This window comes from Cryptomeria japonica, chromosome 4 (assembly GCF_030272615.1).
Source record: "Cryptomeria japonica chromosome 4, Sugi_1.0, whole genome shotgun sequence".
Classification (NCBI taxonomy): Eukaryota; Viridiplantae; Streptophyta; class Pinopsida; order Cupressales; family Cupressaceae; genus Cryptomeria; species Cryptomeria japonica.
Genome location: NC_081408.1, coordinates 669,264,712 through 669,289,655, shown reverse-complemented (window position 1 = coordinate 669,289,655; position 24,944 = coordinate 669,264,712). Strand labels below are relative to the sequence as shown.

The window sequence follows — 24,944 nt, the reverse complement described above, 5'->3', positions numbered from 1 at the left end:
CACACATGACATCCACCATGGCTACTCCCAGAGGGTGGAAAAGCAAATGAGCACAAGTGTCACCATCTCATCATGACGTTCACCATGGCTACTCCCAGAGGGTGAATAAACACAAGTGCTAAGTCATGGAGTCTCTCACATGACATCCACCATGGCTACTTCCAGAGGATGGATCCTCCATGCCTATTCACAGAGGGTGGAACAAGGGCTTTCACCTCAAACTTCTCTCGCAGAGAAGAATGCAATAACAAGGGCTTGCACCTCAAACTTCTCTCGTAGAGAAGAATGCATTACCAAGGGCTTTCACCTCAAACTTCTCTCATAGAGAAGAATGCATTAGAGTACATCACAAAAAATTATTGATGCTGAGATTCCCTCTCAGCTAGGGCTTCACAACTTCCAAGCTTGTCTCGAGAGTGCACAATCCTTCACTCGGGCAAGAGGTTTGGCCGTCTGATCATCAGTCCCAAGCTCACCAAATATTCATCTATCCAGGAATATCCCGATCTAGGTGACAGCATAAAGGCCTTTCAGCCTACAATTTCGTGATTGCTAGAGAAACCATCTCGACATGGTCTACTCCCTCTGAACCAAAAATGACCTCGAAAGTCAACTGAAGCAGATCCTCTAGTTGCTCCCTCTGTCACAGAAGCATACCCTGCTCACATGGTTCCAATCATGGAAGATATCTTGCTCCAAGAGTCATCATCTGGTATGATTTACATACAGCTGAAAGTGCTAGATCCAAGACCACCTTGGACCTACTGTAATAAGATTGAGCCCTGGACTAGACAGGAATATGACCATCCTGAGATTAGAACAGAGTCCCCTCACAGCCTGCTCTTTACCATCTCTGGCAAACTCGGGATCAATCATCAGATTAGGCAATTGAGAATTCCGCTTGAAGGCCTTCTTTATCCTGTCAAGAAAGACGACCCTAATGATGCAACTGCCCTTCCAGATACGGGCAAGTTTTCCGAGATTCAAATTCCACCCTTTCTCGATACTCTTAGCCCTCAGAAGATTCATTCCCTAGGCGTAGCCACAGATCTTGGAGGCGTATGATGCCTTGCGCACATCATCAACCTATTGCTTCTTGTTGACACCAAGAGAGGTCAAAGAACCTAGCCCTAGCCCTGCTTCTTTAAATATTTTAGCGGCGGTCACGCGCTCCTCCTTGAGGCCACTTAGATACTTGCAGTCTAGCGAAGCAACGATGGTGGGTGCCGCAATCGACAACTCAGCGGCTTGTTGCACCGTCCATTTTCTGGTCCCCTTCACGCCGATCTTGTCGAGAATCTCATCAACGTGCTCCCTGCTACCGTGTTCGTCTTTGACAGTAAAAGTGTCAGCAGTGATCTCGATGAGAAAGCTCCCCAGCTCACTGCGATTCCACTCTGCAAAAGTCTCGGCCAGTTCCTGATTGAACAAACCCCCAACGTGCTTGAGCACATTGTAGGCCTCGAAGATGAGCTTCATATCACCATATTCGATGTCGTTGTGGACCATCTTAACATAGTTACTAGAGCCGCCCTTGCCAACATAGGTCACATAGGGGCCATCATCAGCCTGAGCGACAACCTTGGTGACCATGTCTTGAATACAGTCATAGGCAATGCGACTGCCGTTGGGCATGAGCAACGGCCCGTTCCGCGCTCCTACCTCACCGCCAAAGACCCCCATTCCTAAGTAAAGCAACCCTCTTTCAGCCGCTTGCTGCGCCCGACGCTCTGTGTTCTCATACCACTCTTTGCCACCATCAACGATGTAGTCCCCAGCCTCCATGAAGTCCGAGAGTGTGGAGATAGTCTGGTCCACGGGTGCACCGACCTTCACCAGGATGATCACAGCACGGGGCTTCTGGATCGACAACACGAATTCCTTGGGATCGAAGAAACCCGTGAGAGGCAGCCTCCCTTCCTCCTTTGCACGCTCTATGGTTTCATCGACGCGACTTCTGGTAGTTGATGTTTTAAATTGTTTGCGTTGGTTGTACTAGTTTGAAGGCTCTGTCTGATTGCTGACAAAGATTCTTGTAATAGATCACAGCTTTGAGTTCTTTGATGCCTTTCGTAGATCGGCAAAATTCTCCTCTTGCAACCTACTCTGATACCATGTTAAATGGTAGGTGTGCTCGATTAACCATGGGCAATGATTTGCCCTCCCAACCATAGACAATACTCGATTGTCTCCCCCGAGCACTTCTCTTCTAAGTTAATACTACAGCTATGCTCATGTGAATACTGTTCTGCTGATTGTATGTTATTCGATCTGCAGAAGGATGCCGAACTGTTGTTGTCTATAATCTCAAAGAGAGGAGATCCAAACTCCTATATATCTAGCCCAATGACATCACAAGAGGAGTCGGCTCCCTTCAATATGAGGCACCTCCTCATATGATGTAACATGTACTTCCATTAAGGGGTGGCGGACTTTTGCCAAAAGTCGGCCCCTTTGATAATCATACATATTAACAAATCGATAAGGCACATTTAAACATCAAACCCGATAATGCACATATGACCTAATAAAGATATTAATAGATTAATCTTAGTTTATCGGTTCATCAAATGTGTAAGGCCGATAGGCCATTCACACATTTGATCTTGCTGAGTCGGCCTGTAGGAATCTGAACGAAGCTATATCATCAACAAATGCTTACCAAGGTACTAGTATTCTGTAATTCTGTATGAAACAACACTTAGATTTTATTTATTTGAAAACACATGCAGATTAGATCTTTTGGCAGAATCTATGTGTATTCTAAAGACCTTTTGTGTGCCTAAATATAAATATATAGGAGGTATAAATATATCAAAAGTATGCACTTATACAACAAATTTATGTCAAAGGAATTCTTTGTGGTCGTGAATCTATGAAGGTGGGATTATGAGAAGACTAATGCTTAAGGGCCCTAAACAAACTTAAAATAGAATTAAGCTTCAACTCTCAGTGATTTGTCATGATCAGATTGGAGCTGTCTAAGGTGGATTAATCTGTGCTTCAGTTTGGTTTACTTAAAGTGTTTTTGAGTAATATGGGCTCAAATTCAAGAGAATGAAGTTTAATTTCCTTAAAATTTAATGGGTTTAATTCACACGCCTCTCATCGTTTAGATACATGGTCCCTCACAGTATGTTAGATTCATTTTTATGATGTCATTTGATTTAATGACTATGCCTTAAATTTCTTTTTTTATGTAAAATGTGTTTTACCATACATTTCATTTTTGTAGTAACATATGCCTTTGTGATATAGCATCAAAGACAATGCATTGAATATAAAATGTCACATAGAACTGCAATATTCTAATTTGGATATGATATGATTTTTGAGCTAATGTCATGCTTTATTATGGCTTGTTCTGCTTTGGGCATAACACGCTAACAAATGTCCTGATGTTATACAGTGCTGGTGGATTTTTTAATATTACAGCAATATTATTTATTTACGAGTTAAAGAGATAAAGATAAAGTGGGAAAGATTCCAAGAGGAGAATGCCACACAGAACAAGGCCTCTGACAGCAATGATTACCTTTTTGGCTTTAAATGCTGCCTTGCTACCCACCCTTGGCCCAGTTTATGATTTTGTTTGCTTCCTACCATATTGGGAAAGACGGGTACTTTCTCTCTCTCTCTTGGTGAACTCTCTCATAAAGGGATATTATGTTTTAGTTATGGTAGACCATATTATATAAAATGAGTTAGAGGATTCAATACTTGTTTCTTTTCATATTTAATGTGTAAAATTGTGGCTGTTAAATGTCTCTTAATACATTTTTTCAATTAAGGAAAGGTATTTTAGATTGTAAATTCATACACATAACTCATAGGAATATCCTTGTTTTATTAGTTATTCCTTTGGAACTATTGTCTGTAGTTTTACCACACTGTTGCTGGTTTGGGTTTAGGTACAGGGATATGATACTGGATTTGGCATTTTTTGAGGGGGTTGGCTTTGTTTTGAGTTTGTCTGTACAAAAAAAGGAAAAGAAGTCATACATATATTCATATTTGCAGCCTAAAACAAGAATAACGTTATAAAACACCATATATGCATATTAATATGATAATAAATAAACAAATGACCTTAAAAGTTTCATAAGATCATATGGACTTCAATAGTAACAGCTGTAACCCCCTTTTCCGTGTTGTAGTAGGTACCCATATAAAAGTCAGCTTTCATGAGCCTTTATCAGTTTCTTTGGTCCTTTCAACTAATGCTTTTTGCAAGTTAATCGTGATCACTGCAAGCTGATAAAGAGCAAAACATTTTTGTTTGCTATCAAGGCCAACCTACTGTTGAAGAGAACAGGGCCGACTGGATTTTATTTGAAGAGAAAATATGATATTTACATAGGATCAAGTCACTTGTTTTTCACATTCAGTTCATAGAATATCAGCAGAACAACAAAGGAGCAGGATGCAAATCAAATGATAGAGCAGATTCAGCAGTCAAAAAACAGAAAGGGGTCATATGCAACAGAAGCAAACCCTATAAAAGACAACTAAAAACAGACAAGTGTGCAGATTTTAGGAGCAAAAGTTATGGCAAAGGCATCACAAACAGTGCCAAACACTCATAAAACATGGTGAAAACCCAACACTTCCATGCCTAGAAGTAAGAGTATCAGTCATGAAGTTGGCACATTAAACAGATGGCTTACCCCCAAAATATGGTAATGCCATACGGAAAACATGCTCAGGCAAAATGAAATATTGTAAGCTATCAATGTGGCACATGTTATCAAGGAAAATGCCAACCAAAATTCCACCATATATTTACTGGGTGGCAATTGAAGAGTGAAAAGGATTTAAGATTGGATAAGCATTAAGGACACAAACTATGTCTCAAATAAAGGATTCAAGATTGGATAAGCATTAAGGACACAAACTATCTGTCAAATCAAGTGGCCATATCAGTTGGAAACCATGTCCATGTGGCAAGAACCTAAGTGAAAAGTGCTTGGAATAGTATGAGGAGTTTCAAGCTAATTATTGAGTGGCAATGCTAACTATAAACTCCACCCAGCAGCAGGTCAAAACATGCCAGTATGTTTAGTGTTTTCTGCCATAAGATGAGTCGATAAAAGAACAGAAATATGATGCAGTTCTTGCATGGCTAACCCTCAGTAAACTGCATTTAAAAGATGGCAAATTTGTCATAAAACCACCAGTATGAAAGGGACTAAAACTGACTTAAAATGGGGCACTTTTTGGATGGTTAAGCCATCAAAATGTTCTGCCCCAGATCATGAAAAGTGGCAATATGCTTAGTGATCCCTGCCAGGCCTAAAAGTTGGAGTAAAATTAGACCTAAGCACACTTATTGGGTGGTTATTCCAACTACTTCCTCTACCACACTTTAAAGCAAAAAGGAAATAAGGAATTAAAATATGCAGTGCCTACATATAAAGGTTCTCTACATTTTCCTTGATTAGTACATGTTATTTTGTGTGCCATCCAGGATAGGTGGTGTTGCCGCTTGATGAGGTAGTTTTTCAGGGCTTATCATTAAATCTATTCATTGGTCATGTTTTTACCTTCAAAACCGACCACAAATATTAGTTCTTTTCTGGCTGAGATTTTTCTTCACCTAAACCAAGATGTGATAATCATGAAAAATACCTGCAAATATTCAACCAAAAAATCTGTGATTTTCCACCCTAAACTGCATGATTTTCCTCACCAAAATCCTCATGTGCTGGGATACCATGTGAATAATTCCAATCACAAATATTATTTCTTTTCTGGCTGAGATTTTTCTTCACCTAAACCAAGATGCGATTCATCATGAAAAATACCTGCAAATATTCAACCAAAACATCTGTGATTTTCCACCCTAAACTGCATGAATTTCCTCACCAAAATCCTCATGTGCTGGGATACCATGTGAATAATTCCAATCACAATGTATAATTGCCTATTGCTAAAATAAGTTAAATAACATTGAAATGCACACACAAAACATTGAAAATAAAAACAGAAACGAAAACAGAAGCATACACAGATAATTACTCATAAGATAAAACCTGTTTCTCATTCCTTTGAAAAACATAAAAGGAAACCTCCACAACTGATATGACTCATAGTTGCATGGAAACCAATTATATCGTACATTTGGTTTTCCAATCATTTGGAAAACTTAGTCTTTTAGTACATCGAAAGATGATCTGAATGAAATGCTTACAATCTTCTATGTCACTCGTATCTTTATACTAATTCAGCTAAAAATATAATCTTATCTCACATAGGAGATGACTTGGAAAATAAGTCTAAATCATCAGTGCTTATCCGCACTTTATTAGTTTTAATTAACTAAATAAAACACTTTCACTTTATTCACTAAAGTGAAATATGAGATAGACTAATTCAAACCACTTGAACTTTTCCCCACATGTTCACACTAAACTTAGAGTTCAATTGAGATTTTCATTTCATGGAAAGCGACAAACAAATTAAGTTTATATATGCCCCTACCATATGTTGAAGTTATGTAGCAACCGTTGGATGACTCTAACCATTCAAATGTCTAATTGGCCTTACGGCCTTAGACATTTGTATGATTATTCCTTATTCCTATCCTTGATCGTACTTCACTGCAGATTAGCATTCTGATCACAGATTACGATATTATATGATGATCGATTTAATCATTGATATGACAATCAGATTATATATATAATCAGTAATAGTTTTATATAACTATTACTGATTATACATAGCATCGATTGTATTAGTATACCGATCTGTATATGCAATGATTATATATTGTTATCATAAAATATTATCGGTCACACTAATTATACCGATTGCATATTGTTTGGTTATACGTTGATCAATGTTATCGATAAACATGGCTCCACATAGGAGTCACGACTCTATGTGGAACCGTGTCAGTTTCACATAGGGTTGTGATTCTATGTTGACCACCGAGCCTATATAATATCAACCATATCACATTCAGTCTGGTGAGGTACACAGCAAACAATATAGAGAGCAGTCAACATACGGAAGTTGATATTAAGTATACTCAAGATTAGTGATTGAAGCGGAGAATATTGTGAGAGAAGATAGAGCGATCTGCAGTGTGAGAAGTCTGTCATATACGAACTTGGATAGTTCAATATACTGTGTAATCAGCATTGAGAAATTCTGATAAATACAACAGTAAATAAGATCGACATTATATTGCAATCTGGAATTATTAAGATATCAGTAATATATTATCAGGATTAAATTAATATCTAAGTGTTAATAAAATTTGAAAATACCAACTATTTAAACCTGATCAGCATTAACATGGTATCAGAGCCAGGTTAAGGAAACGATCAAGATCAGATTTATATATAGACAAAGTTATCTCCTATATATACTCAGCTATAACAACATCAGTGATTATATTACAACAATCTTGTCTCTCAGCATGCACTGATGGGTGCATCAGATTAAAAGAGATTATTTTTTATCTGTTTCTTTGATACTACAGATCGTCTCAGTAATTGTAACTACTAACAATGATACGATATTAAAAATCGGCCAACTCCAATACTAGCAAATTGATAATTATCAGCGACATTTAATGAAAATGTAGTGGTCTTTGTGGACGATCGGATATAAAACTGTAAAATGAATGTGAAGTAAATTGTTTATATATTTATGTGAAGATGAATGGATGTGAGGGCAATTGAATCCTGATAGTCTGCTTAAAATTTCCTTGTGAAGGGCCTTGTATAATTTAATCATGGCTTCTCTTCCTTTAATTATATGGGTGGAAGAATTCGGTGAACGTCTTTATATGGATGAAGGTTAAGTGGATTTCCAGAGATCTAATAACTGAAGAGATTAGATTTCCAGAGTATAGTTATATTTGAGAACTTTAGGTAATCTTTTGGATCCATCCAGAAATTGAGAATTCTTCATCGAGAAATTGAGCATTATTCCTATGCAGTGGAATCCGGAATCCAGAAACTGATCAGTACTAGAGGCAGCGGCAGTCGGAGAAATTGTTATTAACTTAAATTTCTACAAATGAAGAATGGGATACAACAACATTCTTAGCAATTTTTATTGACTTAAATTTCTATAAATAAAGAATGGGATACAGATAAAGAATTGAATGGAGGATTTTCTCAACTTTTGTATATGCGTGAAGAATGAGATCTCAACTAATTATTATCTATTAATAATTAGAGAAACTTCTATGGATAGAGGAGCATTAAATGGGGCCTTTAATGACTTCTGATTGATATTTATCCATCAAGGGAGGATGGAGAGTTGGGTGATTGATATTTATCCGTCAAGGGATGATGGAGAGTTGGTGAATCCTTTTATGGCCTCTGAAAATTTTTATGGATAGAATTAAATTAAACCCTTTAACGACTACTGAATAATATCTGTCCATTAAGGATACACTATGTTATATACCCTGTTTACTAATTCAGTGAAAAATTAGACTAGACACAGATAACTTATGTTATTATACCCTGTTTACTAATTCAGTGAAAAATTAGCTAGACATCTTTTATTGGGTCCATGTGAGCAAGGGATGCTTCCGTGACAGAGGGAGAAAATAAGAAGATATGCTTCGATTGATATTTGACAATCTTGGTCATATTGATTCAGAGGGAGTGGACTATGTCGAGATGATTCCTTTAGTGATCAGTCAAAAGATTATGATTCATGGGATGGAGTCCCATGTAGACTGAAAGGCCCTTTATACTGACTCCTAAGTCATGATATTTCTGGATAGATGAATACTTGATGAGCTTGGAATACACCAAGAGTGATGCAGACTCCAACCTTGTATTTCATGAAATGTCAAAGCACGTGGAGATCAAGTATCACTATTTTAGAGACATGGTGGAAAGGTATGCTATTCACTAATGTATTCGTCTTTTCAAAAGATGTTTTAAAGTGTAAACTCTTGTGATTGCATTTCTCTTTGAGAGAGACTTAAGGAGAAAGCCCTTATCTACACCCTCTGATATGGTTCATGGTCGATGTCATGTGTGTGACTCCATGACAATTTTGGTTTAGTGCTGGATGAGCCCCTGTGAACATTATTCAGAGGTGACGATCTCTCAATAATGGACACTTGTATTTCTGATCTTTATTGTAAGGTGGCGATTTAACAATATTGATCTTACCATCATGATGGATATCATGAAATGTGATATCAGTGGACATGTCATGATGGTTGTCATCTCTAAGTAATATTTGCTCATGGTGGATGTGTTGTGACGTTTTCACACATCGCCCCATTGCAAATGGGGACCCATGTTTTTTTGCTCATTTTGTTCGTTTTCGCTTTGCTTTTTCTAGGGTTTTGTTAGTTTGTTAGTTGTCTGGATTTAGGGTCAAGCCTTAGGGTTCTAATTACCGTCTTTTCGGACCAAAATCCAGTCGTTTTTTTGAGGGCTTTTGAGTTTCCTTTTCTAGAATGCAAATTTTGAATGAAATGAATTCGCCAGAATGGTCTAATTTTCAATTGGAATGTTGATGCAGAGCTTAAATTTGTCTAAGTGTTGAAGATGAAATGTGAATTTTTGTCCAATTGAATATTTTTGACCAAATTTTGACTTTTTTGAATTTTGATCCTAGGCATTTCAAATGATTTGTTTTCGCCTTGTGAAGTGATAAAATGTGTAAAATCATGATATTTTGGCCTGTAGGAGCAAAATCGCTCCTGTCCCTCAGTGAAGGACAGGAGCTCAATCTCAAATATCTCATCATTCTTGCAGAGTCCAGACAAATTTTACGTTTGAAGTGATGGAGAACGGCGAGATCTTTCCATTGAATATAAATTGAAGATTTTCATGAGCACAGAAATGCCTCCAGGAGGAAAATCGCTCCTGTCCCTCAGTGAAGGACCGGAGCTACAATTCAAATTTCGCCTTGTCCTTGCAAGATTTTGATGACTTAATGATTTGAGGACGTCCAAAGGAAGATGCTTTGCCAAATGAATATAATTTGAGGTGCAAAAACGAAGGAGAATGACCTATATTGACCAAATCGCTCCTGTCCCTCTCCAAGGGACCAGGGCGAGGTACCTTGTAGCTCTCGTCCCCCTCCCAGGGACCAGAGCGATTTCCTTCATTATGCAAAATCCAGACAAAGGTCAAGGCAAGTTTACGTTCAAAAACAAGGAAAAACATGAGATAAATGCGTTGAATATAAATTGAAGATTTTTGGGACATCCATAACAGTGCTAATTGCCTAAATCGCTCCTGTCCCTCAGTGAAGGACCGGAGCTACAAATCCAATTTTGCTTTGTCCTTGCAAGATTTTAACGTCTTGACGATGTGAGAAGGTCCAAAGAGGTACATTTTATCAAATGAATATAACTTGAAGTGCTGTCGGGGAGATCAACAGGGTAGCAAGTCCGGCTTGAGTAAGGTCCTGATCCTGAAATTTGGCTAAGTCTGGAATGCCCTGATCCTGAGTTTGACTAAGTCTGGAAACTGAAAAAACCTCCAATCTCTTATACTTAAATGTTATATTCCATTAAAATTGTCCTGATTGAGAGTGCGAAAAGTCAAATTTCGCTCGTGTCCTTCTCCAAGGGTCCAGAGCGAAATGCGCTCGTGTCCCTCTCCAAGGGACCAAGGCGAATCGCTCGTGTTCCTCACCAAGGGACCAGAGCGAAAATGCTTAGTTGAGCCATTCCTGACCTTGTTTGGACGAATCGAGACATCAAAGGCATTGTGAAGGACGAAATGAGCATGATAGAGCATCCAGACTTGATCAAAAACAATGAAATGATGAAGTTTTGCCTAGAGGGTCAATTTCGCTCCTGTCCCTCACTGAAGGACCAGAGCGAAGTTCTTCATAGGGTACGTCCTGAACAAAGACCAAGCAAATTTTATGTTCGAAGGCAAGAAAGGAGGCGAGATGAACGCGTTTAAGACAAATTGAAGATTACCAAATGCCATCAAAGGACCAAAATGTTTAAGTTCGCTCCTGTCCCTCTCCAAGGGACCAGAGCGATTTTTGTTGTAGATGATTTTCTCACCAAATTTCAACCGATCTCAAGGCATGATTGAATGAAAGGAGGCATTACGAATCCGTTGAATATAATTTTCGAAGGTGATGAAGTGAAATGAGGCCCATAAGAGCAAAATCGCTCCTGTCCCTCTCCAAGGGACCAGAGCGATGAGGTACGTCCCTTTCATTTTTATAATTTTGGTGCCAAATAAACATTTCAAATTTTCCTTAAATGCTAAGTTCGATAAAATTGAAAATCTAATTTAATTAGCATTTAATATGGCGTTTGACATTTATTAATTATTTTGCCTTTATTAAAAATCAAAATTTACAAATTAAAAAACGAAAGGCATTTAATTAATTAATTAATTAATAGAAAAAATCGAATTGAAGCGCTATACTTGGAGGTCGGCCTTGCTAAATCATTTAAAAATCATTTAAAAAATTGTTTTATATCCTCAAGTCGGCCTAAGGGATGAAAAGGTGCAAGCACTATATATGGAGGGTGAAAACAATCATTTTCACATAATCATTTCTTGCTTTCTACATGCGATCTTGAGGAGAAGGAAGGAGGTGCGAAGTATTTCAAGTATGGAGTGCGAATTTCAAACCAAAGGTGGCGCTAATATTATCTAGAGTGGTGCGATATTTTGGAGATTTCAGTGGAGCGATTTGTCAAGGGTGAACTTGGAGATCCATTTAGGACCACGTCAAAGGTGCAATTGAAGATCACGTTGAAATCCAAAGGGTGGCGAAATTGCTAACTTGAAGAGGAGATCACGTCCAAGACTTGAAGGGTGACGAAGTTGATAAGAGGAACATTCTTTTGAAGATCACATCAAGACTATCGAATTTTGATTTTTGCCTAGGCAAATTCCTCATTTTGCATTCTAGAGTTAGCTCTCTAGTGAGGCGTCAAATGGAGGTCTCTTCAAGGAAAATCAAGCCGGATCAAGGACGGTCTTCGCCAGGACGGTCTTCGCCAGGACGATCAAGCCAGGAAATGGACGACCTTCTTTGGACTAACATCATCAAGGGCAATCCAGCGTTCCAAGGCGAGGTACATCATCTTCCTGCACATCAAGGACGCAAGGAGTTAGAACAAGGGCTCGTTGAAGAAGCAAAATAGATCCAGAGGAATTAATTAAAGCGAGTTTCTCAACAATATCAAGATGAATATCCACCAAGTTCCAAGTGTCAAATGAGGTGGCGTCCTAGTCATCATTTCTCCAATCAGTGAAGTCCATCTCAGCATGTCCAGATTCAATGTACTTAACTCATGGAAGGTGGCACAAACTCCGATGTACCTACCCCGGCTATCCATTGGTCGATTTTTCTAAAAGGGACATGTGTCCAAGGAATACAATTTTATCATTGGTCAAGCATTAAATGTTATGTAATGGTTGTAACAAACCCTAATTAGGGTTTTCATTGTAAAATCTTGGCCATTGATCTTGAATTGATCTAAGCCATCAAATTGTATTGTGGGCACTATATAAGCCCAGGCATTTCATTTTGTAAGAGGGAATTTTTAGAAGATTAGAGAGAGTTGTAAATAGTTGGAAGAGTTAGAATATAGTTGATAGAATAGCAATTAGAGTAGAATAGGAGGACAAGGCAAGAAATTGTTGCCATTGATTGTAAACAAACTCCATTTTCATTGAAGTAATGGTGAAATATGTCGTTTTCTTGCAATTTGCATGGTTTCTTGTTGAAGTCTTCAATCTTAGATGGTAGATAATTAGATGAATGGAGGAAAGGTGATTGATTGATGGTGGAATTCGTACATCCATACTACTAGCAGTTTGTTGATTGCAGACTTGCCTTGCGTAGTCAACTGGAATCATTCAGCTTAAGCTCAATTTCAATTTGTCGCCTCTTCATTGATATGCATCAACTTGGATGGTATCTATGCCTGCGGTGATGATTTGAACATCATAAAGCTCCCTTAGAAGATCGCACTAGTCTTGTGTAGATGTTCCATTGATGTCAAAACAAGATCTAGTTAGAGTTTTGTCAAAAATCAAATCATTGCTCCTACATTCTTAGTATTAGGATTAGATCCTCTTTTCGCCCTTATCCTTTTTTCCTTTTTTTTAATCTAAGTTAGTAAGAGCCTGTGTCCAGCAAAGCAGATCGGAAGTTCAATGTAAGTCCCCTTGTGATTCCAGCAAATCACATCATACCACTGGAGCTTGTCCACACGTGGAGACCCCACTAAAAGAACCTTGGAGTCTACCTAACTGATCCTTTACGCGAATCTTCAGCAGTTAGAGACTATTTTCTCAAGAGAGGATAAGATGCCTTTAGGTATTTTATTCTGTGTATGATTGTGTACAAAATACACGTCAACAGGATGTCATGAGAAATGATATCCGTGGATATGCCATGCTAGATGATGTTACTAACAGAGATGTTCATGGTGGATATTATGTGACGTAATATCCGTGGACATGCCATGAATCAATATCCTTAAATTTGCCACTAAGGTGGATATCATGAGACGTGATATCCGTGGATATGCCATTAACTCTTGATATCACAGTGAGGTGATATCTTTCTCTCACACAATAAATGGAGCTATTGTGTTCACAACAAGGTGTTATAACTTATTGAAGGATAGAAGGAATTCCTCCCTTGCTAAGAGGGAGTGTTGAAGTTATGTAGCAACAGTCAGATGAATCTAACCGTTCAAATGTCTAATTGGCCTAATGGCCTTAAACATTTGTATGATTATTCCTTATTCCTATCCTTGATCGTACTTCACTGCAGATTAGCATTCTGATCACAGATTACAATATTATATGATGATCGATTTAATCATTGATATGACAATCAGATTTTATATTTCATTGATCCTATATATAATCAGTAATAGTTTTATAAAAACTATTACTGATTAGACATAGCATCGATTGTATTAGTATACTGATCTTTATATGCAATGATTAAATATTGTTATCATAACATATTATCGGTTACACTAATTATACCGATTGCATATTGTTTGGTTATACGTTGATCAATGTTATTGATAAACATGGCTCCACATAGGAGTCACGACTCTATGTGGAACCGTGTCAGTTTCACATAGAGTTGTGATTCTATGTTGACCACCGAGCCTATATAATATCAACCATATCACATTCGGTCTGGTGAGGTACACAACGAACAATATAGAGAGCAGTCAACATACGAAAGTTGATATTAAGTATACTCAAGATTAGTGATTGAAGCGGAGAATATTGTGAGAGAAGATAGAGCGATCTGTAGTGTGAGAAGTCCGTCATATACGAACTTGGATAGTTCGATATACTGTAAAATCAGCATTGAGAAATTCTGATAAATACAACAGTAAATAAGATCGACATTATATTGCAATCTGAAATTATTAAGATATCAGTAATATTGGTGTTGGAAATAAGCCACACCCGGACCGATGATGGACTGGTCCAAGAGTTGCCAGTAGCTCAGTGGTAGAGCACTCCAGCAGCGTACGGAAGGTCCTAGGTTCGAGTCCTAGCTGGTCCATGTCTCAACATGGTATCAGAGCGAAGTTAAGGAAGATCATATTAAAATTCTGTAATGATCTCATAAACTTTCACCAAGCTCTTACTAAGATCACATTCCCATAATCCTAATGGCAACCGGAGTTAGCTTTGAAGATAGATTAGATGGAGCATCAAATTTTGTATCTTGGAAATTCAGGATCATGCTTGTTTTGAAAGAAAATAAAATTGACTCCCATGTCAAAAGTGAAATTCCTGAACCCTCTGATGATACAGAGAAAATTCAGTGGAGCAAGGACAGTGAGAAGGCCCTTAAGATAATTGTGGATTTAGTAAGAGACCACATTGTACCAGTTATTTCTAAATATGAGACGGCCTTTCAGATGTTCAAAGCACTAGCTGACATTTATGAAATCAACAACACTAGCAGGCCTCTCACCCTAAAGAATCAACTACACCATATAAAGATGAATAAAGGAGAAACAATTACATCCTATTTCTTGAGGATCACTGAGCTTAGGGATCAACTATCCACTATTGGACATCTAGTAGACAACAAAGAACTTGCTATGATGGCCCTAAATGGACTTCCTACCTCATGGGAATCGTTTATTCAAGGAATCAGTGCTAGAACTAAATTTTCTAAGTTTGATAGATTGAAAACCGATTGCATTCAAGAGGAATCTCAGCTTGTCACAAGAGGAATAATTGATAGATTGAAAACCGATTGCATTCAAGAGGAATCTCAGCTTGTCACAAGAGGAATAAAACAAAACAATGGTAATGACGACATTCAAGTTCTAAACTCTAATTCCCACAAGAAAGGAAAGAAGAAGAACTTTAAGAGAAAGAGGGACAACAACTCAAATGGGAAGAGGTCTTCAAAGAAGAAGAGAGACATTTCTGAAGTACAATGTTTCAGATGTGACCAATATGGGCACTATGCAATGAAGTGTCCAGACATGATCAAACAACAAGCTTCAATGGCAGAAATTAAGAAAGGGAGTAATTCCGAGAAGCTAGTCTTCTACTCAGCCCTCTCTAGTCAAGTCACCTCTAGTTTCAACACATGGGTGATTGACAACGGAGCATCTCGACACATCACTGCATTTCGTGAGCACCTAGATACACTTGTGGAAAGTTCAAATGAAGAAGTGACAATTGGTGATGACTCAAATTATCCAGTTATGGGAATAGGAACCTGCAATATCAACCTAAAGTCAGGCATATCCCTACAGCTGACTGGAGTTCTATTTGTACCTGGTATAAAGAGAAACCTTGTCTCAGTTTCTGCACTTGAAGATAAGGGTTACAGATTAACCTTTATGGAAGGAAAGGTACTTGCTTGGCCAAAGAACTCCACCATCAAGAAAGCCCACACCATTGGAGTAAGACAAGGGAGCCTCTACAGACTTTGCACCACTCCACCTCTAGCCTTGATTCATGTGACTCCAAATTTGAATGAACTTTGGCACAGAAGATTAGGGCACCTTCACTTCCATGCCCTACCTAAGATAGAGAAGATGGTGATCGGCTTACCCAAGCTAAGTCAAAAATCTGAAGGAGCTTGCAAAGGGTGTGCCTTGGGAAAGAATACTAAAGGGTCTTTTAATTCTAGCAACAGTAAATCCAAAAATGTAGTAGAATTAGTTCATTCTGATTTATGTGGACCCATGTTTGTACCCTCATTAGGGGGATTTTTATATTATGTAATATTTGTAGATGATTATTCTAGGAAGACCTGGATATATTTTTTGAGGTACAAAGAGTCTGAAGAAATCCTTTCTAAATTTAAGGAATTCAAAGCTCTTGCAGAAAATATGACAGGTAAGAAAATCATAACCTTAAGAACAGACAATGGGGGGGAATACACTTCTGATATATTTAAAGATTATTGTATAAATGTTGGGATTAAGAGGGAGTTAACTGTACCTTATAACCCACAACAAAATGGGGTAGCTGAAAGAAAGAATAGGACTATAGTAGAAGCTGTTAGGGCTATGTTGTTTGACCAAAATATAGAAACCTCATTTTGGGCTGAAGCATCTAGGGCAGCTGTGTACATTCAAAATAGATGTCCTCATTCTCTTCTTGACAATAAAACCCCTGAAGAAGCCTTTACCGGTAACAAACCTGACATAAGTCATTTCCGGATCTTTGGGTGTCCAATCTATATTCATGTCCCCAAAGAAAAGAGGTCAAAGTTAGAACCTTTTGGAAAGAAAGGAGTATTTGTTGGGTACAGTGAAACCTCTAAAGCCTACAGAATATACATACTTGGTCAAAGACAAATTGAACTAAGCAAAGATGTCATCTTTGAGGAAGACATAGCATTCAGGAGGTCCAAAAGCTCTAATGAATTAGAACACCAAGATCCTCCTACAAGCTTGGATGAGGATTCCACCCCTGAGATTCAGAGGGAGACCCCTGAAGATGCTGAGCATGAAGTTCAAGGCTTACCTTTAGAAGAAAATTATCCCGAAACTAGGAAGAGACCACTTTGGGCTAAAAATATGCTTCAAGAAGCTGAAAATTATGTTGCTCCAAAGGGGACCTTCAGAGAAAGTAAGAGACCTAACCTATTTTCCAGTTATACTACCTTGATGAGTGAGATCATTGATGCAAAAAGCTTCCTGTGTTGGAGATGCACTCAAGCATCAAGTTTGGAAAGATGCTATGTTAGAAGAGTATCAGTCAATTCTGAAAAATGATGTCTGGGATATTGTGCCTAGGCTTAAAGGCAAATATGTGGTATCTTCTAAATGGCTCTTCAAAATCAAACATGCAGTAGATGGCAGCATTGAGAAGCACAAAGCAAGGTTTGTTGCCAGAGGTTTCTCACAAAAAGAAGGTATTGACTATGAAGAGACATTTGCTCCTGTTGCTAGATACACTTTTGTCCGAGCAGTTTTGGCTATTGCAGCATCTAAAGGATGGAAAGTCCATCAAATCGATGTCAAGACTACTTTTCTGAATGGTAAGATTGAAGAAGAAGTTTGTTTGGAGCAACTTGAAGGTTTTGTGATTCATAAGGCTGAATCACATGTTTGCAAATTAAAAAAAGCTCTTTATGGATTGAAACGAGCCCCAAAGCATGGTATGAAAGAATTGATCACTATCTCTTGGAATTAGGGTTTTTCAAGAATGAAGTAGATCCAAATCTCTACTACAAGGTAATCAATGGTGAATTATTAATTCTTATTCTTTATGTTGATGATCTACTAATCACAGGAGAGGATAATTGTATTTCTCGATGTAAGAAAGAATTAGCCTCTGAGTTTGATATGAAAGATTTAGGAATTCTTCATTACTTCCTTGGATTGGAAGTTTGGCAGCAGGCAGATGGTATAATCCTTAATCAAGGAAAATACACCATTGATATACTCGAGATTTAGAATGTTGGATTGTAGATCCATGACCACACCTATGGAGACAAATCTGCACAAGCTAAAGGAAACAGCTGCAGAATCAGAGTTTGCAGATCCTACACTCTACAGACAGATTATTGGATCTCTGATGTATTTGGTAAACACAAGACCTGATATATGTTATGCTGTAAATGCACTAAGTCAGTTCATGTGTGAAACCAGGGAAATACATCTTGTTGCTGCAAAGCATATTCTGAGATATCTTCGAGGAACTATTGGTTTTGGTTTGAAATATAAACATGTAGAACTTGACCTACATGGATTCACTGATTCTGATTGGGCTGGAAGCATAGTTGACAGGAAAAGCACATCAGGATGTTGCTTCAGTTTAGGATCAGGAATGATCTCATGGATATGTAGAAAACAGTCTTCAGTTGCTTAGAGTTCTATAGAAGCTGAATACATTGCAGCCTCTATGGGAGCAAGAGAAGCTGTATGGCTCCGGAAATTGCTTGTAGGATTGTTTGGTTAGCCCGTAAATCCTACTATCATCTACTGTGACAATCAGAGTTGCATCAAGCTTTCAATGAATCCAGTATTTCATGACAGGTCTAAACACATTGAGATTCCTTATCACTATGTTCGAGATATGGTGGAAAGGAATGTGATCCGACTGAATTATATTAGTACAGGTGATTAAATTGCAGACATTCTTACCAAGCCTCTCTCCAGGATCAAGATTGAACACTTTAGAGATAAACTTGGTATGGTTAAAAATGCTATTTAATTTTGAGAGATAGTCTCATTTATTCTGATATACTAATATATTTAAAGATGTTTAGTGTGTAAACTCTTTTATTTGTCATGTGTGTGACTCCATGACTGCATGGGCCTTCTGTGAACATTATTGAAGGGTGACAACTTTTCAATAATGAACACTTGTTTCAAATTGATATTGTAAGGTGACAATTTTACAATTATCAATTTAACTATCTTGATGGATATCATGTGACTTGATGCCAATGCACATACCTTACTTGATAAGTATGAGCTATGGTGAGTATCATGAGACTTGATATTCATTGTTGAACCATATCTTTGAATATCACTATGGTGTGATATCTCCTCTCTTCACAATCAATGGATGAATTGTGATGTTTTCTCTAACATGAAATGTGTCCTCCCTAGTTAAGAGGGAGTGTTAATTTTGTAACGTCGGTCGTACTATTTCATGCTTCCTATATATATATATTAATTTGATTACATATACTAATATGTTAACGTTAACTAATGATAAATAAAACCAAAGTTAACTTATCGCGTTTGACCAACGGTTACACCGTTCATGGTATCGGGTGGTAAAGCGATTCTCAAACAAGTCGCACTCCTTCCAATCGGGTAAGTAAACGGTGACTAGTTTATATACTGTGGTGAGAGGCACGTAGGGAAGAGATGTGTCTTCCCACGTGGGAAGACATATCTCTTCACTACGTAACCCCTCATCCACTTATATAGCATGCTTACATTGAGGAGGATGTACACACCGAAATTGATAAGTGTGGTGCATCTTTAAAACACGCTATAGTAGATAAAATACAACTTTCAGATCATATCTCCATCTCTTCTATTTTGATCACAGAATTTTGAAAGAACTTAACATGGTATCAAAGCTAGGTCCAAGCTAGGAGCCCCAAGCACGCAAGAGGTGTGGCTTAAGGGGGGGTGTTGGTGTTGGAAATAAGCCACACCCGGACCGACGATGGACTGGTCCAAGAGGGGCCAGTAGCTCAGTGGTAGAGCACTCCAGCAGCTTATGGAAGGTCCTAGGTTCGAGTCCTAGCTGGTCCATGTCTCAACAAGTAATATATTATCAGGATTAAATTAATATCTAAGTGTTAATAAAATTTGAAAATACCAACTATTTAAATCTGATCAGCATTAACACCATGTGCTTTACATGGAAATATGCAAAAATACAAAAATATGGAAATATGCAGCTGTCTGTAATGTCCCCTTTTGGGAGGACACTAAATCTTGCCCAATATACTAGTAGAATTATTGCAGGTTATGTATTTTCAGTCTGCTGTGGTAATTTGGATAGATTCAATTCGATGTTGTTTCCCTCTTTAAATGCACAGGCATGCTGTTTATATCAATCTGATCTGCTGCCTATACGCAGATACATATGTGTGTATGAGATTCCTTTCTATTTCATCAGGGTCTGATTCTGTGATTATTGATTTAATGTTTCCCCTTCTTTTCCTTCAATGCCTGCTTTTTATTGTTTGCAGATTTGCGTGTGTTCTGATCTCTTTGATAAATGTTCATATCATTCTTCCAGATTTTCTTATAATTATGATTTAGGTCTGCTCCTAAATCTGCTTCTAATGCTTCAGATATTTTTGTTCTATTCCATGGATCCTTCCTTCTCAAACAAAAACTTCTCCACTTTATATCCTCCAATGTGAGGGAGAGTCCCACCTTTTCACCACGTCTGGCCCTTTGCAAGGGTCACAACCTTTCATAATAACCACTCTTTGAAAGAGTCACAACCCTTCATCATTTCTGCTTATTGAAGGAACCAATTTCTCATTTTCTTCTCATTCCTCTTACACATCTTCTATTCTTTCTTTTTTTACTCCGTCCTTCTCTCCCTTTCAAATGAAGTTCTCTTCTCCCATTTATATCTCATGTTTGAGGGAGTCACAACTTTTCATTTGATGCCTTTTGACCATTCATTAAACTTAACTAAATTTTAGTTATGGATATGTTTAATTTGATTCTTTTATATTTATAATTTAAATTTTATATTTTTTATCCTTTTAGATTTTAATTTTATCATTATTATTTATTATTAAATCCAATTTCAAAAAGGGGACATTACACTGTCCCTAATCAGCATCTCCTAACACTGTATCAAAATCGGAGTTTAAGTCACTGCCACTATGAGAGACTGTCTCTTCCTAATCCAATGGAACCCCTAGCAATATATCATGTGCCTCCATCAAACAACTAAAAACTAGAAATCATCAACTGTTGAATCACAATGGCAGTCCCTATGCAGAACTACACTTAATAGCTAAGAGGGTTTTCATCCCTAAAACCATCTTACGAAAAGGTTTTCATCCTCAGACAAAGAAAGAAAAAATTATGTCATTGGGAATTGAAATTGATAGAATGAGCAAGAAGTCGAAAGCAATTTCTTTTATAATTTTTTTGAAATAAAATAACATAATATTATATTCTTTCTATTTTATTATTCCTTCAAAGTTATAAAATATTAAAGTGTCTTTTTCAACACTCACTTTTAGGACATCGGGCCTAGTGAGATTTTATATTTCACTTAAAATGGCATTCTAAATAATTAAATATACATCATTTTTCTAAACTATAACATAAAGATACTTTTCGACAACTTAAATTAAATACTAGTTATTTCTCTTTTTCACGAAGTCATTAGCCTATAGGAAAATTGAGAGAAATATGCCAAGGGTTTTCATTAATCCTACACAAGAGAAGGGGACATGATGGTATCAATCTTCAATGAACAAGAATACATAAACAACTCACTTCTCTCTTCAATCGGACAACACATGTAAACCTGTAAAACAACTATCTCATGCCTTTAATTTATAGAAAAATGGGAGAGGAAAACCACATACGGTTTCGCCAAAACAATGTACAACCAAAAATGCAAAAAACACATGCACCACATGAAGAGCATCTTCCGAGAATTGTAAATCACAATAATGGAATCTCTCAAGAATGATGTCTACCTTCCTCCACCAACATGCATGTGACCAACCTAATAAATACAAGATGCTCCATAACTCCCTCCTATCACCTAGGATTGGGAAAGTTCTGTAAATGAACTCAATGAGTTTGAAACTGCCACCATTATGCTCCACCTCCTTTGTGAATGCCACAAGAACTAATATTCCATGTCAACAAGAAGAATTAATAATAAAGTGATAATATTTCTCAACAACATCGGCATCCAAGTATCCATTCCAAGATTGTTGGAAATGCAACATTAGTACATTAGGATTGCAATTAGCTATCACACTTTCCTAGCATGTGCATTATATCAACATTAGTACATTAGGATTGCAATTAATTATCACACTTTCCTACCATGTGCATTATATATGCTCCAATGCATCCGTATTTTAAATAGTCATATATTTCTCTTAGCATGCTCTTGTGTTTTGTGTCTTTTTAAAATTACATCATAGTCTTAGCAACAATGATTATTTCCAAAGTAATGATATATCATTAAGTGATGTTTTATCGGGATTTAACTACATAGTTCTTTGAGTCAAACACATTGATCCATATTTCTTTAGTGTTTCACAAGAACCCGTCTCTTATTTGTTAAGTGGACAATTCATGCTTATGAGAGATGGGTGTTTGTGAACTGCTACTCGTGAAATACAGGTCAATGAGTTTGACTCATAGAAGTATGTAGTTGAATCTTGATAAACATCACATAATTTTATACGTTGCAATAAACCACCTACTTGATGATAATCTATTATGTTGTTGTCATAGGCATACAATCCTTGCATGTTCATCTCATATTTGCTAGATAGCATGCATGCTTCAAAGTTAAATTCCAAAAAAAAACTCGAATACTATTTTTCCATACAATTCTTATGAGATGCAATAGATAAATGAGGTTTGTTAGATGTGTGGGCATATTGGAGGAAGTAGATCTACATTTTCTTCATTTTGAAGGAACAACCTATTCACAGCTTGTCCCATAGTTGGATGAATGCTCCCAGTTTTCCTCCAAAATGATAGAACGTTGAATGATCTGTCATTGTAAATTTGCTATGTTATGTCGGGATGCATTTCTGCCCCCACACCCTTTCACCTGGCATGCCCAAGACAGTGGGACCACATAAACGGGATCCCACCATCCCCCAGATGGCTGGGGACACCTGAGATATTCCTCAACCGTCTTGGGGATGATCAGATGTGCCCCCAGCAGTCTGAAATCTAGGGGAAAAAATCTACTGTACAAAGAGCAAATATATGATTGCATACAATATTTGAAAGAAAGTCTAAAACTTTTGAATGACTGCATACAGCCATAGAATGAAACTGTATGACTGTAGAATGATTGCATATAGTTGTAGAACAAAAATATAACGACAGCATACATTTGTTACTCCTTTCGTCAGTGGAATTGTGTGATCAAATGCAACTTTGGGAATGAAAGCTTACAGTTGTTGGATGACTGCATACAATTATGGAACGAAAATGTACCCCTGTTGAATGGCAACATACAGCTGTTACTCTTTTCATCAATGGGCACTTTTATAATTACATACATCTGTAGGAGAGTAGACAATTATAAAATGAGAGTATACAGGTGTGGACTAAGCAAAAGCTTGATTGCATATAGTTGTAAAGTGAAATCATGCATCTGTCAAATGAGAGCTTACTGTTGTAAGAAATGTATTTTCTCATTACACTTTTATTTATGATTTTTTATCCTTTTGGCCTTTTGTTTTAATGAAAACATTAAACAATGAAATCAGAAATTTCAAATTTTTATTGCTGTGATATTTGAATCAATGAATATGTTACATTCAATATTAATTCGTACATTACATGAATGTCTAAGCTTGAATTTTGATGTCATTTATAGCTATGCTTGTAAATTCTAAGTTCCAAAATGCTGTGGAACATAGTAAAATCGTTCTCCTTGTGTTTTCTCTATGAAGTCAAATGGATAGTTTGGTGAGGCTAACTTGTTCAGAAGTCAGTTGTCTTCTAGGTTTGTAGTGAGTTCACCTAATCTCTAAATAATGCATATGGCACTAGTCTAGCTCATTCTGTTCTGGCTTGTGACTTTCATTCCTTTACTTCATTGAAGTGTAAGAATATGTTTTTTTCCACGTCTTGTAGTTTTACCTTATTGCTGAGTATTGAATAAATTGTGACAGTACAGGATTGTCTTTGGTAACTGTCATTCTTACAATTGATTTTTTTATAAAGCTTGTCATCATGCATTGATTTCTACTAGATGTTGGTGATAATAGTGAACCCTGGCTAACAATTTTGGTTTTTCTTCCTACAGAGAGAGCGAAGGAGACAAGAACGTGAAGCTGCAAAGAAAGATAGTATAGCCCAAATAGAATAGTAGCTTACAAATCGTTTTTTTAACATGTCAAAAATCAAGATTATTTGATATCTTGTTTTTTTTTAGTTTTTTTATACCGCCTTTCTGAATTAGAATTCATGTTAGCAGAAGGTGCTTTTATTTTGTGCATACGGAGTTGCTTCTTGTCTTTGATGCTTATGCTATTACAGGAGATAAGAATTATCTTTCTGATTTGGAAGGCAAGGTAAAGATTTCGCTATGGGTATTAACATGATTTAACTAGGAAAATCAATCAATAAAATTATCTTGACATTTAAAGCATTAATAGATCATATTAAGTCGAAATTTCTCCCTTGAATTGTGAAGGATTAGAGTAGAGCTTTTGCTGTTAATTTTAGTTGTGTTTTGCAAGTTCATTTAATGATAGGAATAATACTCTTCATGTACTTTTCTTCATTCAACGTGTTAACAGTATGAACTTATCCTTCACAATTCAATGACAAAAGATATTTCTATCTTCAATCCTTCACCCAATGATATATGCAGTGTCTGAAATTTTACTTTGATTTAATGACAGCTAATGTCTAATTTCAATTCTTCACCCAATGACATTTGCAGTGTCTGGTTTACTTTGATCTTACCTTCATGGTTTGATTGAATGGCGGCTAATGTCGAACCTCAATTCTTAACCAATGGAATTTGGGGTGTCTGAAATTTTAATTTGATCATCTTACCTACATGCTATGAGTTAATGACAGCTGATGTCTAATGATATTTCTTCACCCAATGCCTTTTGCTAAGTTAGTTAAATTTGGTTCACATAAATGTTTGTAGAGCATCATAATTACGATGTACTTTTCCTCACAGCATGGTTTATTTTTCTAACATGTTTTGGTGATTACTTGATATAGCAGGCATCTTCTATTCAAAGAACAATAGAAAAATAAACAAGATACATGTAGAAGAATT

General features: G+C 37.0%; 1 protein-coding gene and 1 pseudogene across 2 annotated transcripts in view; one reads left to right on the top strand and one right to left on the bottom strand.

Annotated features, from left to right (window-relative positions):
* LOC131061835 (uncharacterized) overlaps positions 1-24,296 on the top strand; it is a 43,012-nt gene extending 18,716 nt beyond the window's left edge. Inside the window, exons 2-3 of one of the 2 annotated variants that reach the window (XM_057995676.2) lie at positions 3,436-3,620; positions 23,952-24,296. In XM_057995676.2, the coding sequence (XP_057851659.1) occupies positions 3,498-3,620; positions 23,952-24,014 (186 nt within the window). In that variant the 5' untranslated portion in view covers positions 3,436-3,497 and the 3' untranslated portion in view covers positions 24,015-24,296. Of the gene's footprint in view, positions 1-3,409; positions 3,621-23,951 lie in introns of both variants that reach the window. The other variant, XM_057995674.2, reaches the window with a different exon arrangement.
* On the bottom strand, positions 739-2,116 carry LOC131061818 (6-phosphogluconate dehydrogenase, decarboxylating 3, chloroplastic-like; annotated as a pseudogene).
* Positions 24,297-24,944: the final 648 nt, after the last annotated feature.